The sequence below is a fragment of the Xiphophorus maculatus genome, chromosome 9 (genome assembly GCF_002775205.1).
Source record: "Xiphophorus maculatus strain JP 163 A chromosome 9, X_maculatus-5.0-male, whole genome shotgun sequence".
Classification (NCBI taxonomy): Eukaryota; Metazoa; Chordata; class Actinopteri; order Cyprinodontiformes; family Poeciliidae; genus Xiphophorus; species Xiphophorus maculatus.
In genome coordinates this window covers 20,123,682-20,140,055 of record NC_036451.1, presented here as the reverse complement: position 1 = coordinate 20,140,055, position 16,374 = coordinate 20,123,682, and the positions used below count along the sequence as shown (strand labels likewise).

The 16,374-nt window shown below is 37.4% G+C and overlaps 1 protein-coding gene across 1 annotated transcript; it reads left to right on the top strand.

The window, feature by feature from the left end:
- The first annotated feature begins 1,587 nt into the window (after positions 1–1,587).
- On the top strand, positions 1,588–13,895 carry mau2 (MAU2 sister chromatid cohesion factor). The gene is made up of 18 exons (XM_005795586.2): positions 1,588–1,872; positions 2,170–2,253; positions 2,410–2,505; positions 3,631–3,725; positions 4,315–4,342; positions 4,499–4,654; positions 4,809–4,955; positions 5,718–5,808; positions 5,916–6,019; positions 7,186–7,263; positions 8,985–9,050; positions 9,158–9,241; positions 9,678–9,727; positions 9,826–9,903; positions 9,996–10,107; positions 12,111–12,201; positions 12,334–12,461; positions 12,626–13,895. The coding sequence occupies exons 1-18, from the start codon at positions 1,639–1,641 to the stop codon at positions 12,698–12,700; spliced, it is 1,797 nt and encodes a 598-aa protein (XP_005795643.1). The 5' UTR covers positions 1,588–1,638; the 3' UTR covers positions 12,701–13,895.
- The last annotated feature ends 2,479 nt before the right edge of the window (positions 13,896–16,374 follow it).

Sequence of the window (16,374 nt, the reverse complement as noted above, 5' to 3'; positions counted from 1 at the left end):
TAGTTACCTACCTGTGTGTGTGTATGTGTGTTTCCCTTTCTGGGGTCAAACTTTGGAAAGAGCTAAATGAGAACCTCCATCCACTATCCAAACCCTCTCACCCTTGCAGGGTCAAGGGCAGGCTGGTGCCTACCTCTAACAATCATTGGATGAGAGGCAGGGTACACCCTGGAGAGGTCACCAGTCAGCACAGGGCAACACAGAGATAAGCTGGACAAACAGCTGTGCACACACACAGCATACTTAAAAGACAATTTTTAGAGACCAATTAACCTAGCACCCATTTTTTGGACAGAGTATAGCTTCAGTACTTGCAGAGTTAATCACCACACAAAACCTCTGCCTTTTACAAAGTAAACCTATGGATAACTTGGCAAACTCTTTGAATTTTTGGAAGAAGTTTTTACTTTTTTACCTTTAGGATCTACAGAACACAATCACATAAAGAACATCAAACAAAACTGCACTTTATGCTTAATCCCAGTCATTATTGCATGCAAATACATGCAATAATGAAATCATAAATGACTGCAAGGCTGTATAATGTAATATTTTAGGTGCCATGCATCAATACTTTACTTGTCAAAAATGTATTAGAGCAATTGTACAGATTTTCACTTTCTGGCACTAAACCTTAAAAATATAACGCTGAAAAAAATTAGGAAAACATAGATTAATTGCATTTGATGTCATTAACATCAGAATAACCTTATGTGCCAAGTTTATGGGTACAAAGAATTTTACTTTGCTTTCCAAAGGTTGCATAGTAATAAGGATACAGTCAGAAACAGCAAACTAAAATATATAACAAAAACACTTGGTAAGTAAGGACTACAGGAGTAAGAAAGGACAAGAGCAATATTTACAAGATACAGCCATCTTGTATAGCCATTTTGTTTTTGCTATACACATATAAAGAAATACAGTATGTATATTAATACTTACATGCATGCACAAGAGGAAGGCATTCTTGTGCAAATTTATCATTGCAATCCGAAAAACATCTCAATATCACGTTTTATTAATTTAGTACAACCCTCAATTCAGAATAAATAAAATAACACAATTTGTTTCTTACAAAAAAATCTCCCCTGGAAAACGGGCTTAGAGCATCTTTTCTATTTCTATTGGAACATAAACATTGGGGAATATTGTTAAAATAGTAATAGTAAATTCAAACAGCTGAAACACTGACTTCTTTTAAATCTCAACTAAAAACCCACCTGTTTAGAATTGTATTTGAAATGTAATCAATTACAAATTTATGGATGGAACTTGACTTAATGCTTTGTTTTGATTATTGATTCTATATTGCATTGTGTTTCTGTGTTTGTAATGATGTAAAGCACTTTGAAATGTCTTGCTGCTGAAATGTGCTATACAAATAAAATTTGATTGATTGATTGATTGATAGTTAGGCGTATTAAATAAGATAAATATTTTCATAATAAAATTGGATTTGACTATTTCCTGACCTATTTTTTTTATTGAAATGACAAAAAAAGGACACAACTAAAGTTTTTCTTCACAGTTTGGAGCTGGAAAAAGCCACTTCGATCGTAGTCTGCTCTGTTTAGCCCAACCTGGCAACCCGCGGCTCTGGCCGTAGCGCTGAAAAACTTGTTGTTGTCTGGGAAAATGGCGTCAAACGTAGAGGCCCCGGAGCGTTGGTACCTCGCCCTCCTCGGCTTTGCGGAACATTTCCGAACCTCCAGTCCACCCAAAATACGGCTGTGCGTACACTGTCTACAGGCCGTGTTTCAGTTCAAGCCCCCGCAGAGGATCGAAGCTCGGACGCATCTCCAGCTGGGCTCGGTCCTCTACCATCACACCAAGAACAGCGAGCTGGCCCGCAGCCACCTAGAGAAAGCGGTGAGGGGCGTTTGATCTGGGAAAGAGCGGGGATGTCGCAGAGAAGCGGAGGGAGTGTAGGCCGCGGGCAGTGAAAACACCGAACGGCGGAAGTGTTTAAATAGCTATTCATCCAAGAAGGTTACATTAGTACAGAGGTTCTGATACGTGTTCAAATAATTTTGATATGAAGTGTGTCGTTGTTTTAATCCGGTTCAGCCACTTTACGCTCACTCGCTGGGTTTTACCAAATAAACTGCTGCTCAAATATTTACGCCCAGAATATTGGCTGACAATATTTTGTCTCCTTTCTTGCAGTGGTTTATATCTCAACAACTTCCTCAGTTCGAAGATGTCAAATTTGAAGCTGCGAGTATTCTGTCGGAACTATTTTGCCAACAGGTAAAACATATGAAGACTTACTAAAATGCTATTATGGTAACAGAAATAAGAGTCGAGCCATATTTGTGCTTTTCAAAGACATTCACAAATGATTCTGATGTTTGAGGGGGTGTGTTAGTATGACCTGCTAACTGCCCATATGTAATACATTTTCAGAATTTGGTGGACTCTGCAAAGCCCCTGCTGCGTAAAGCCATCCAGATTTCCCAGCAAACACCATACTGGCACTGCAGACTGCTGTTCCAGTTAGCGGTATGTATTACTTCAGTGGTATTAAAGTTTTCCTACTGAAGATGCACTGATCGCAGATTTTGTGGCCGATTTCTTATCACCATTTTTTTTGTTGGTTTGTTTTTCCAAGGATTTGACATGCCAATGCAGCTGGTAGTCTGATTCTACTTTTGCTGGTTCATTATAAATAGCAAATTGATCCGTCCTAACATAAAAATATTTATATTACTTACATATGCACTTAACAAAGTAAGTACTCCAAAAATAAAATTTAAAATCACATATTTAGTTGTACCTTTCTCAGTTGCCACATTTCTGGCCCACAGTTGTTACTCATGTTCAACCTCCAACCCAGTAGGCGGCAGTAATATACCTAACGCTTGCTAAGCTATAAAAAAGTTTCACCGGATGTGTTAATGTGTTGCAATTTGGTTAAAAAAAATAATTACATAGACTAATTTTAATTAGATTTTTAATACATTTATTTGTGTGCAACAACACACAAGTTTACATAAGTTAGTTTACATAAACTAAAACGATGGTTTTCACAAGAATGGTTTGAAAATACCAAACTGTCTCTACACCACAAAATAATACAACATTAATTCATGGTGAATCCAAAAAAAGCCATCAGTAATGTTTTTTTGGTGGGGGGGTTGCCATTAATTATTCCCATTATCAAATGAGACAGTGTCACACTGTGTGCGCGGTGGGTTACATACCTCTGCAGTTAAATAGGACTTTACAGAAATATAAAACTAACTTATATGAACTTAAATACAAACTATGATTTGCTCTGTGGATGTGTCTTACCAATATGTGATTCCACTAGCATTATTTTTAAGAATGTCACAGACTCAAAAAATAGCTTACTCTTTTTCTCTTAACAACTGTTGTTGTTGTTGTCAGTGTGACCTGTTAGCACCTGTGTTTTGGTGCATTCACTAATTGTGTCTGACCTGCCTGTCACTGATCAGGGCCAGGGAATATTACAATTGTCACATTTATTCTTGCTTCATCATTTTTATTATTTCTTTTGTTTAAGTTGGAGAACAGAGTTAGACCTGCTGCATTTGAATTCTAGTTGTTTGAAACGTAATAGTTGCCTGTATTGAGTTGTTAAAGTTCTTTTCTTATCTCTTTCAGCAACTTCATACTCTGGAGAAAGACTTGGTGTCAGCATGTGACCTTCTGGGAGTTGGTGCTGAGTATGCCCGAGTTGTGGGTTCAGAATATACCAGGTAAACATTTCTGTCATTTGTAGTTTTTGTTTAAAGTGTTACCCGGATGACATGGGGGGGAAAAAATTATAGGATGCCTAAACCAAAATGGCATCCTGACGAAAAATAACTCTTTGCTGTAATGCCGACAGCTTTACTTGTGTGATTCGCTTCAGCTGAATCTGTTATGTATTGGCTATTGCACACTAAATAATTAAGGGGGAAACCTTTTCAAGCTGTTTTAAGGTCTTATTTTTAATGTATGTGAAGCTGATGCAAATAGATTTTTAAATGTGACTATGTAAAACTTAAATAAATATAACATACTATATAGATTTTTACAACATAGAAGGCGCAACCAAAATGTGTGGAAAATGAAGGTACTGCTTTATTGCTGAGCAAGCTTCCACTGTAAACAATTCAGTAAATTGATTAAAATTTTAAATGTACTAAGATTACAAATATCCTGCTTTCTTACAAAATAAGCCTTTTATTTTTGCTTGGAACTCTTTTTAATTGAGATTTGTGTCTAATAATTAAAATTACAGTGTATTTATTTGTAATAATTTGATGTGAAAATTGACTTAATTTTACTTTTTGCATCTTTTAGGGCTTTGTTTCTTCTTAGTAAAGGCATGGTAAGTTTTATCTTTCTATTTTTCTCTTCTCTGTTGCTAAGTTTTATCTTCATGTCTTCCTGTCTTTTTTTTTATTTCTACATCTGCCATGAGGAGACACAGTGTTAAATATTGTAGTAATTTGTTTTGACCTGGGGATGTTTTCCAACCTTCCAGTTGCTGCTAATGGAGAGGAAGCTTGGCGAGGTGCATCCTCTTCTCACACTGTGTGGAACTATAGTAGAAAACTGGCAGGGAAACCCCATCCAGAAGGAATCACTGAGAGTCTTCTTCCTGGTATTACAAGTCACACACTACCTGGATGCTGGACAGGTAGGAAACCTCCCCTGCATGGGTTTCCTATTATTAGGGAAATAGTTGATTAGCAAAGTTCTTTTTTTATTTCTAAAGCGGGATGAGGATGGACGCGTCAAAGTTGACACGAGTGGCTACATTGTTTTTTTTTGTTGTTTTTTTTTCTTGTCAGGTAAAAAGCGTGAAGCCGTGTCTGAAGCAGCTGCAGCAGTGCATTCAGACTATCTCTACACTCCAAGATGATGAGATTTTACCCACCAACCCAGCTGACCTCTTCCACTGGCTGCCCAAGGAGCACATGTGTGTCCTCGTATATCTGGTAATGCTGATTTTCTTTCTTCCTTTCTTTTTCTCTGTGACTCAAAAGCTCCTATCGGTTGTTTTGGTTTCTCTGTGTGGTTGACACCAAACAACAGTTTAATACGAAAACTCAAAATTCAGCCCTACTTAGTAGGTACTTAGTACCGCTGCATTTAAAGTACACACCCAGCAGCATTCAGAGGACGACTAAGGCAAAAATAATTGGGTTTTATACTGTTGCAAGAATGTGCACACATACATAGAGTCTAGCATGTTATGCAGTTTGTTTTTTGCATACGTGTTATACATAAGACAAATTTTACGCCCTTTTAGATCAATCTCCTTTGAAAAATTCTAGTTGGTCAAAATTGGAATCAGCTGCTCAGACCTAAAAGAAAAATATAAACCGTCAGCTAGCTAAAACCTGTATTGGCATACCTCTAAGGAATTAATAACAGCAGTAAATCAGTTCTTGTGTGGTCATGTTTTGACTACCTGTGGCTCCGACAAACATTTTGAATTCTAAGCAAAGTGTGCAAAACATTCTGCTTGCAACAAATTTCTCCTCCAGTTTGTCATTCATGCTCCATAGGAAATCAATCTTAGTGCTTTACAATGAAATGGGAAGTAATAATTACCTCTAACACATGGAGTGAATAGTTTGTGCTTAGTTACAGCAGAAGCATCGAGCAATAGTCAAACCTGTACAAACATTAATTAAAAAATATTTAAAACATTTAATCAGAAATGCTTTTTTTTGTTGTTTGTTTTCATTTTCCAGGTGACAGTCATGCACTCCATGCAGGCGGGCTATTTGGAGAAAGCCCAGAAGTACACAGACAAGGCTCTTATGCAACTGGAGAAACTCAAAAGTGAGTTTTTGAGTGTTACGCCGTGGCTAACTTCATCAGCTTTGCTCTGTTAACTGTCCAGAAATCACTAAACAGTGCTTCTTTTACCACTAATCGGTTTATGTCAGTGTTGGACTGCAGCCCCATCCTGTCCACCTTCCAAGTCATTCTGCTGGAGCACATCATCATGTGCCGACTCGTCACGGGCCACAAGGCCACGGCATTACAGGAGGTACATCGTTTCTATTCCTGTCACCACCCCTGCAGTTTATATTTAAATACGTGCCATCTTAAAAAAAGCTCATATGGAACATTCAAAGCTCAGTTAGTTCTTTGTGACTTAAAGAAGTTTTAAGCTTTTCCAGCTTATAACCAGAAAATCTCACCTTTATAAACAAACTGAAACATTTTAAAAGGAAATTAAAAACAAGGGGAAATAAAATAATGTGGTTGGACACCATAATGAAGACTGTGCTGAGAATTAACCAGTACATCTGAACTCAAAATACATAGGAGTAATTTCAGCTGGCTATGATTACCTCCAAATAGTTATTTTATATATAATGATTCTATTCGTTGAAATCAGCAGAATAATGGGTCACCACAAGAAGAGTAAGGCTACGTTCACACAGAGACCCCAATCTGTCTTATGCGTGAACGGTTTGAGTGACATGCGTGGACAGAAGAAGAATGTTTACGTCACACAGCAGCACACTCTTTACAGGAGTAATAATGGATGCCGCTGTCTATGGATTGATTTTTATGTTATCGAACAATGGGAGCAGACAGCATATTCCCAAGATCATAACAAGACAGAGGAAGCCAAGAGAAGGAAAGCACATCTAATCCAGATTTACTGCTTCTGGCTTCTTCTGGTAGAAAACTATGATACAATAAGGCCGTTCATACTGCAGACAACTATCTGATACACATCCAATTTAGTTCCACATATTGAAACGGAACCATTTTTTAAAATGATTATTTTGGTAAAAGGATTGGAACTGGGCTGTTGAGACCATGAAAAAAATCAAACATGGGTCACATATGGGCAAAAATAAATTGGTTTTGGGTTGCATTTACCTGCTGTGTGAACGTCATTGTGAATTTCCCAACCACTGGTCTGTTGAGGACTGGAGAAGCACAGGAGATGCCTTCACTGTCTTGACAGATTCGAAGTATGAAGACGTTCCACTTTGATTGAGTCCTACCCAAAAGCAACTAAATCCAAACACATTATTTCAGTTTGTTTGTCTCTTTGAAAGATTTCAGTTTGTTTTTCCAAGTACGTCACAAAGGTTAAAGTTGACATTAGACATTTTTAACATCACTTAAAGTTTGTGTTCAAGCTGTGTCAAAACAGAATTTGCATCTTTGATGAACATTTGTCTCTCTGTTTAGATTTCACAGGTTTGTCAACTGTGCCAACAGTCCCCCAGGTTATTCAACAACCATGCTGCTCAACTACACACACTATTAGTGAGTATTTTGAATCAAAACAATATTGCTGGTTGTGTTTTTCTAAAAGTGAAAAGTCTACAAAGTCTCTTTCTAATATTCCAGTAATAATCCTAATTTGGTGACCAATTTGGCATTTTGGACTCATAAGAGGGTTACCAACAATTCAATATGTAATTCAGGTACAAGACTGGTCAGAAGGGGTTAATGATAGACGTGCCTGAGCCAGTCAGAAAAGTTGTTTATCGCACAGAGGACAGAGAAAACCGGAGATGTCCTGCAGAGGGCTGGGCATTGTACCTGCTTTCTGAAGCTCTGAACAGTAGATTATTGTAGGAAAATAGTGCATCAGTATGCTTTAGGCTTAGCTAGTAAGTTCCTGAAGTAGATAAAAGATTGAAAATCAGCCGAGCATTAAACAGGCATAGTATCAGCCATTGCTGTAAAGTTGCTCTGAAAGTGGAGAAGTGCAGAGCAGATGGCCAATGTAAACTATCAAAATGGCCACGGCTTGATTGTTACTAATGTAGCAACAAGCAGAATTCACAAACTCCACTCTGATTGAGCATGTCTCATACTTCTGCACTATTTTCAAAAATATGAATTGATAGAAATCAAATAGACGCACTGCAATTACCGAAGACATGGCTCGTCAAAGACTGGCCTACTGCCAGCTTTAGTAAATAATTTCTATTTAGCCTGTCTGTCTTAGTGGCCACCGCAGTTCATCTTTGTAAAGTTCGCAACCACCAACCCACAAGGTCAGACCCGGTAATGAAAATGCATTTCTTTTTAGCACACTGCAAGTCTGAGTAGTTGAGGAGCGGAGTGTCTCAACTTGTCAAATGATCTCCATTCCAGAGAAATCACCTTTCTCAGTAACACAGCTGTACATATTTACCTGAATCATTTTTCTGTGGGGCACCAAATTACTTTCCGAGTCATCACTTGAGTTGTGTAGCATTTTGAGACGCTCTGCAGCTTCTTTGTTAAACATTTGTTTAGGTCGGTAATGACTGTTCTTGCAGTGGTGCGATTAAACTTTGCAAAAGAAACCCATAGCTTATTATTAACTGAAAGTAGCTCCATATTTATTATGGTTAAGTTATGCTGTGTGTGAAAACATTTGAAGGAATAGTTGTGTCCCTCCAGATAAAATTAAAGTGAAAGACTTGTAGATATTATGGAACATACTCGCCTGCAAAGAAAGAAAAAAATCCAATTTTAAAGGAGTTCTTTTTTGTCTGGAGAATGTGAAATTGTAGAGCTTTTAATTTTTTTTGTAATTAAAATTTTACATTTTCTAGAACTCAAAGAAAAGTTTTCAAACTAAGGGAGGAAAATGTCATAATACACAAAGTGTCGGGTTATTTACCAAGGTTATAGACAAAAGAAGGGCTACTAACACTAGAGTATTTTATGTTTTTAATCCAGTGGCAAGGTTCCTACACAGCTTTGAAAATAAGGAATTTGATTTGATAATTTGCCAAGTTTGGTTAAATATGGTATAAAAAAATGCTTGGTTTGGCTTCGTAGTAGTCCTTTAAAACATTGACAAACAGGTGTGTTGTTTCGTGAATCTGTAATTTACAGATTACCCAACTAGGTGAATGTTTTATCCTCAAATTCCTAGAATATTAAAGAAATTTTGCAAACCTGGATAATTGCTTAAACTTGAATTTTAAAATGGAAAATTATTCAAAATCCCTTCAAATAACTTTCGTCTGACTGTCACCTCCCAGGGTCTGTACTGCATCTCAGTGAACTGTATGGACAACGCAGAAGCACAGTTTACCACAGCGTTGCGGGTGAGTGTGTTGGGATTTCACATCAACGCTGCCACCGCTTGGGTCTCGCCCTTTCCGCGCTGTAGTTGGTCTGTGTTCTTGTCACCAAGTCGCTGTTCGTGTTGCAGCTCACCACACACCAGGAGCTGTGGACGTACATTGTAACCAACCTGGCCAGCGTGTACATCAGGGAAGGAAACAGACACCAGGAGGTGAGAACAGGATTCATTTTACGCTTTTTAGGTTGGAGTATTTCAGTGTATTTATTATTAGGTGAATCTACTTTTTTATAGCAAACTTTTATAATAAAAAAGTAGACTGCATTTGTCTTATAGTCTACTTCCAATCAACTGATGCTCAATATTTTAATGCTTGTCTTTATCAGTTAAAGAGTAACATGAATGTGTGAAGTTCAGTTGAAAAGCAGTTGCTTTTCATTGTTTTTCTGTTTTGTTTTGCCACCAGGGGGCACCAAAAACCTTTTCAGGTGTCCTGTTTTACTTCCCACTCAGTAGAAAACAATGCTCCCCAGACTCTGGCGAAGCTAACAACATTCTTCTTCTAAGAACAAAGTTTAAAATGCATCGGAATCGAAGACATTAATATTTGAAGCATGTTAACATGCTCATGTTTCTATCTCTTTTCCAGCTGTACGGCCTCTTGGAGAGAATAAACCCGGATCATAATTTCCCAGTCAGGTAGAAGTTCTTTAATGTATTATTTTACATTAAAATACCATTTTATATGATAGTTTAATTGTCGACACTTAAACTATTTTCTCTTTGTTTTGATTCAGCTCCCACTGCCTCCGCGCTGCAGCCTTTTACATAAGGGGACTCCTGTCCTTTTTTCAGGGACGCTACAACGAGGCAAAGTACGAGAACTTCAAAGTTCGCTGCTCCAAAAATTTCAACCCCAAATGCAAAGTTCTACCTTATGCTCACGCTGCTTCTTTATCCGTTCTAGGCGTTTCCTTAGAGAAACACTGAAAATGTCTAACGCTGAGGATCTGAACAGACTCACAGCCTGCTCTCTGGTTCTGCTGGGCCACATTTTCTATGTACTGGGCAACCACAGAGTAAGACAAACTCCTAGCAAACATTGTTCACACTCGCACTAAAACGGCTTTTTTTTTAATATGAAACAACTGGACTGTGAATAAGGTTGAAGCACAAGGTCACCAGGACAGAACATTGTGGTTTCCTTGTTTTTTTGAGGGTTGTTTTTTTTCCTCCTAGAGTCAGACTGTCCTTTTTATCCAATTATGTTTAACCTCTGGAACAGAAAACTGCAGGTTTATTCTGGCCAGCCAAACCTAAAATAAATCAACTAGATGAGACTTGCAAGAGCCTTTACTTTTGGAGTGCATAGTGAATGAAAAAAATGCAGCTTATCGGTTTGGGTGGTGTAAACGATTAAAGCAAAGGAGCTCGGCCAAATTTATTGGTCAAGATTGCTTTAATCAATATTAATAGTAGTTTTATGCTAGTTTCTGATTGACAAATACAATTCCACTAAATATTTCCTCATGTTTATGCACTACAGTAGTAGAGATACACCAATGAGAATTTTTTTCTAGAATATTTTTATATAGTTTTCACCTGCCGGTACCAATTTCAGCAGATTTTGATTTCTTTTCAAGAACTATAACAGAGATGATTGAGGAAAAACATTCAAATAAAATTTTCTTATTCATGTTCTTTCAGTAATTATTTTTTATTGGAGAAGAGCCTGTATGATAGAGGAGTCACTGTAAAGCTGAATTTTAATGTTGCGAACAAAGAAAGATGAAGTAAAGATGACATTTTAAAGTCTTTTCAACCTCTCATTACTAAAAGTCAGTTTGCTTCCAACTTTTCTTTCTACAATATTGTTAATATTTTATTACTTTATTACTTTTCACTGATACTGAAAACAGCTACCTTTGAGATCTATTCGCTCACAAACAACGCCCACGGCAGCTAACACAAACCTTAGGTATGTTGCGTTCACTGGTCGTAAAAGAGTCGTATTTTCGAGTTCCCAAATTGCCAATCAAGCTGAAAATGGTCCATTTCCTTTCTCTGTGCATGTCTTTCCATTAACCAATCAATGCGAGGTTGCAAGAGTGTGTGCATCTCTCTTCTGGCAAAAATATTCTAAAGGCATCAGTGCATCAGCCTGATAAACTTTTTTTTTTTTCATGTTTTCGTTCAGATCTCTGGTTAAGTCTGCTGTGAGCAAAACCTGCTGTTTCTAACTACTGAATTGGCTTTTTTTTTTATTTCTGAGTCTAAACTTTGACACAACAGACGGCAAAATGTAATCTGCAATCTTGAAACGAATATAAATGAAATGATTGACCAATCATTTGCCCAGAGCAGTAAAACATGCCTCTGAAATAACCAAAGCAGTTTCATTTATATACACCTTATAAACACCCACAAGACCAAAGTGCTGCATGCAAAAATAATAAGAGCAGTCAGACAATACAATAAAAAAAATCGAAATAACTTGAAAATAAAAAAACAACTCTATATTAAAATGATACATTTATGTTTGTTTAACATATTTTTACCCATTAGCATTTGTAAAGCTGGATTCTGTGATCTGAAGTTCAGTCTGTGTTGGTTGTAAAAAAAAAAAAAAAAAAAAAAGCTCTCATTTGACGGTAGGGATGCAATCAATTGGAATTAAGTTCCAGCTGACCCAAATTACTAAAACTGATTTAAAAAGAAAAGAAGAAGAAAAAAACCTCTGGTGGTAGCGGTCAGTTATCTAATGATCCTTAGAAAGAAACCCTTCCCCCTTTTAAACATCCTGTATTCCAGGCAATGAAATTTTAATTGCTTGAAGCCTTGGACACAATATGAATATATTAATATATCTAATAAATGATTCAGTATTTGTAGGAGTCTTCTCACTAAACATGATTACAAGCTCTTCTCCCAATCGTGATTGTAGCAGCAGACATTTAAATCTGTGGAAACGATGTAAATTCAAGAGCATTGGTATTTTTGTTCAATAGGTGATTATTATTATTATTACAGCAATTAAAGTGTTTTTTACATGTGTATATATTATTATCATTCCTCCCTTTAGGAAAGCAACAACATGGTTGTACCTGCCATGCAGCTAGCCAGCAAAATCCCTGATATGTCTGTGCAGCTCTGGTCTTCGGCGCTGTTGAAAGGTCCGTACTTCACTTTTCATTGTTTGCTTTCCAGAAAGACGAGCGCGAGCCTCGCACATTCCCAGCAGGGATGCGCATCGTGGATTGGTGCTTCAGAATGAAAGACTGAAACCCCACTGTTATTTTTTGCAGACTTGAACAAGGCCCTTGGAAACAACATCGATGCCCACGAGGCTGCACAGATGCACCAGAATTTCTCCCAGCAGCTGCTGCAGGACCACATTGCGGCCTGCAGCCTCCCTGAGCATAACCTCATCAGCGTACGTAAAGCAGATTTGAGGAAGTCTTTCCCGTGCATAATCTTCAGTTGTTGCCTCACCGTGTTTTTCCCTTTCGTGAAATCTGCACATTTACCTCGTTAATGTATCCTTTGCTTTCGATGCGCGTTATAATGCTGCAGTTGCACAATTTGTTTGTTTTCCAGTGGACGGACGGCCCCCCTCCAGTTCAGATCCAAGCCCAGAATGGTCCAACCACGAGCCTCGCAAGCCTGCTATGAGGAGCCTCCTGATGCATGATTGTAGCTGGTAAATCACCACAAGCAGCAATTTGATGCCTAAAAAACCTGCTATCCACACCACTGTAGCTTAAAAAAAGGATTTTAACAAGTGACAGGTTGGACGTTCACTTTTATTTGCTTCTGAAGATTACTTCCTGATTGTCTGCTACTAATTTTTCCTAAAGTTATCAAACAATAACACTCTGGCGGCATGGACTTGGGGCACAAGATCCGGGTATGACTGTTGGTTTTGGGAGGAAGGACACATGGCAATGTATAAAAGGGCTTCATTGCCTCAGATGTAGGGATTTGAGTTTGCCAGGATTATCTTCTATTTCCATTTCTTGGAAAAGATCCAGTTAGATATGGGCAGTAAAAATATGTAGAAGAAATTAATTTATTCATGTTGCTATTTTTGTAACTGTTGATAAATATTTTACATCTTGCCTTTTTTGTATGGAAGCTGTTTTTCTCTCCCATGCGTGGAAGTTACTAATGCGGACTCCCTGCACTATAGTTTTTCAGCTGGGGCACGAACCGTAAATTTTTTATGATTTTTTTTTTTTTTTTTTGCACAAAATTCACAGTAGGTAATATAGAACTGTAACTTATTTTCACAATATATTCATTTGAAAAGTCTGTGTAAAGAAAGGAAAAAAAAAAAATAAATATCACCAAATGTTTTGAGGCACAATCCACTGTGTTTAGGGGATGCATTTTAAATACTAGTAGAATTTATCATATTATCACTAATATCCTTAAAAAATACACATTTCTTTTATGTATTTAAGTTCCATTATAGAGTATTTCTCGTTCATGTTTTTTTTTTTCTTTCCACAAATCAGCTTTTTTTTCCAAACATTGGAAAAAAGATTTATTTTATTGTACTAATTTGTCTTGATAGTCCTACTAAGTGAGCTTTTCACAGTATGTTTGTATAAATTTGCCACTTGTTGAACCTTTTATTGTACAGTGACATTTTATAAATTCAATTTAGTAAAGTGTGATATGTATTATTTTAGCTACCCTACGTAGGCATCTCAATGCTTGGTATTTAAAGCACTGTTAAGAGGTGGACACACAGTTTAAGCTTCAGTACTAGCCATATTTTATCCAATGCCTCTGTTTTTAATTCTTACATTGTTTTCAATATTTTTTCCAATAAAAATACGATTGAAATCTGTCAGTTTATTGACCGATGTCTCCATTCTGATGTCTTTTTTTTTTGTGCTCACTTCCTTATCAAAGAAGTCTGGAATCTGTATGCATTGGAGATATGCTTAGTCAATCATATTGATTGGACATGCGCAGCGTTTGAATGAGGCAGCAAATTTAATCATTTCTATGATCATTCCAGTGATGTGTTTTACTTTCAGTATGCACTGAAAGGGCAGGTTAGAACGTCGATTTGCTGAAATTGTTTTGATTTTGTAAACTGCTTGACTAAGGAGCAGACCAGACTGGTCAAGGACAGAGTCGCTGAAGTAACAAGTAGGACTGAGCTAGAAAACAATGAGCCAAGTCTGAAAATCTCACAGAACGTTGTTCAGTCTATCATCTGAAATGGAACAAGTAAGCCACAGCCGCAGTTTCACCGAGACGTAGCTGTCTACCCGAAGCGACAGTCGGGCATTTATCAGTGAGGCATTCTGGGGGGGGTTGTTTCACCTGCGAGAGCTACAGAGATCTACAGCTTAGGTTTTGTCACCAGAACAACCATTAGACGTTCACTTTCACAAATATGGCTTTTTTGAGATCTTTGCAAGAAGAAATCCATAACAATATCCATGGAAGACGGTGCTCTGGTCAGATAAGACCAAAACTGAACTCTCTATCTTACAAGAAAATGGCTGTGTTTGGAAGGGGGCAGGGGGTATTGCTGCAAAGATCCATGAAGACAAGAGTATTGTGAAAAAATTCACTTTTTTGATTTTCCCCTCATCAAAAACATACCTGGAGTGTTTGGTTTGATTTGTTCATGCATGTTAATATCCCATGTTTTCATAAAGAGCTGCTTATATCCACTTATCCTCCTTAGAGCTTCTCACTGCTCCCTTACCACTCATCTCCTCTAGACTAGCAGCAGCAATTAGCAAACACCTGATGGAACTGCGAGTCTGCTGAGCTTCCCGTACAGACTACTTCTCGGTATAATTCTTCTAAGAATGGTTGTAAACAGCGTAATGGGAAGCATTATTATGCTAAAGTCAAAGTGTCGGAAATAGGAGCTTCTTAAAGAGACGGATGCCAAATTTCAAGGCGTCAAATTACAGTCATTTCTTTTGTCATGTTTGATATTTACAGCATTTTTATAACAACTGAAAATGACATCAGCTCTTCATTATTTTATAAAATGGCATTATCTGCCTGGAAAATGACCAATTACTATTGCAATTTAAAAACAAGGGTCATTTTTTATTGTTGTATAATATTCTTGCATAATGGCCAATTGTCTTCAGCTCCTCAGTGACCAGTGTCCTGCCGGTTTGTCTCTGCATCAACAAAACTGACGTAAATAGTCCAACTGCCTCCTCATAATGTTAAAAAGTTTTACAAAGGGCTGCTGGTGATCCATAATTTAATCCAGGTGTGTTGAACAAGGAAATGAACTAAAACCCTTGAAGATTGACTTTGGACACCACCGCTCAAGCCAGTCAGTGACCAGCAACCTTTTGAAGTCACATCTTCAGCTCGCTTAGTAGAGGCTAATAAAGGATCTATTACTTTATTAGTAGTTGTAAAAACAACTTCCAGGTACGAGTTGTTTTTACTTATACCTGGAAAAAACAACTAGAGACAGGTTTAGTATGTTATAGTGGAAAAGTAGCTTTATGGATCAAGAAGCCAGTTCAGCCTTCTAGAGAACATGGAACATAAAACATATGGCCTGAGCTACAAAGGAAATCATATTCATAAGTTTGAATTACCAAGTCAAAGAGGAGAGCTAAATATTCTTGAGAACGTGTGGCAACTTGAAAATTGCGTCTCGCAGGCACTCTTTAGCCATCACTCTGACAATGAACAATTTCCCGTGAAGAAAGAAAAAATCTGAAAACATCAGCTTTTACATGTGCACAGCTGGTAGACATTCCCCTCCAAAAAGACTTGCAGCTTTAATTGCAAAGCGCTGACTTAGAGTGGGGAAATAATTGAAATAGACATTTCTATGATTTCAACATGACAAAATGTGAAAAGGTTGCTTTTCCATAGAACCGTATCTTGTAAAGGTTCAGTTCAAATGCACATGACACTTTTCAGATTCAGACACTTTTTTAGATGCCTTCAAGCAGAAAGGAGCACAAGACGGAAACTGATGCCTGATTGCATTATCTGGTTTATGTCACAGCAGAACCCCGACAAACGTTTTAAACTGCACATGGTTTGTGCAGCTTTCTTTCACCCAGACATTTCTAAATGAATGAATATATTCATAAAAAAACATAAACTTTATTGAATGAGCTCTTGTAAAGACAGCACATGATTCGAGTTTAAAAATATATATTCTTTGATACAATGAAGAGGCGTAACATTAAATAGGCTACCTGTTGTCCGGGACGAATTATCCTGTGTCAAAACTATAAATAGATTATGTGACTCAATTAATTACTAACAGCTGAAGCTACGTATCTTATTTATGCAGAGAAGATGCACATTAAAAGTGGACATGCGTATAA

Excerpts from the sequence above, each read along its gene's own strand:
- mau2 (XM_005795586.2), top strand. The coding sequence starts at position 1,639 with ATGGCGTCAAACGTAGAGGCCCCGGAGCGTTGGTACCTCGCCCTCCTC. Across the intron at positions 7,264-8,984 it reads CTCAACTACACACACTATTA|GGTCTGTACTGCATCTCAGT; the intron begins GTGAGTATTTTG and ends GTCACCTCCCAG. Across the intron at positions 12,202-12,333 it reads GTCTTCGGCGCTGTTGAAAG|ACTTGAACAAGGCCCTTGGA; the intron begins GTCCGTACTTCA and ends TATTTTTTGCAG.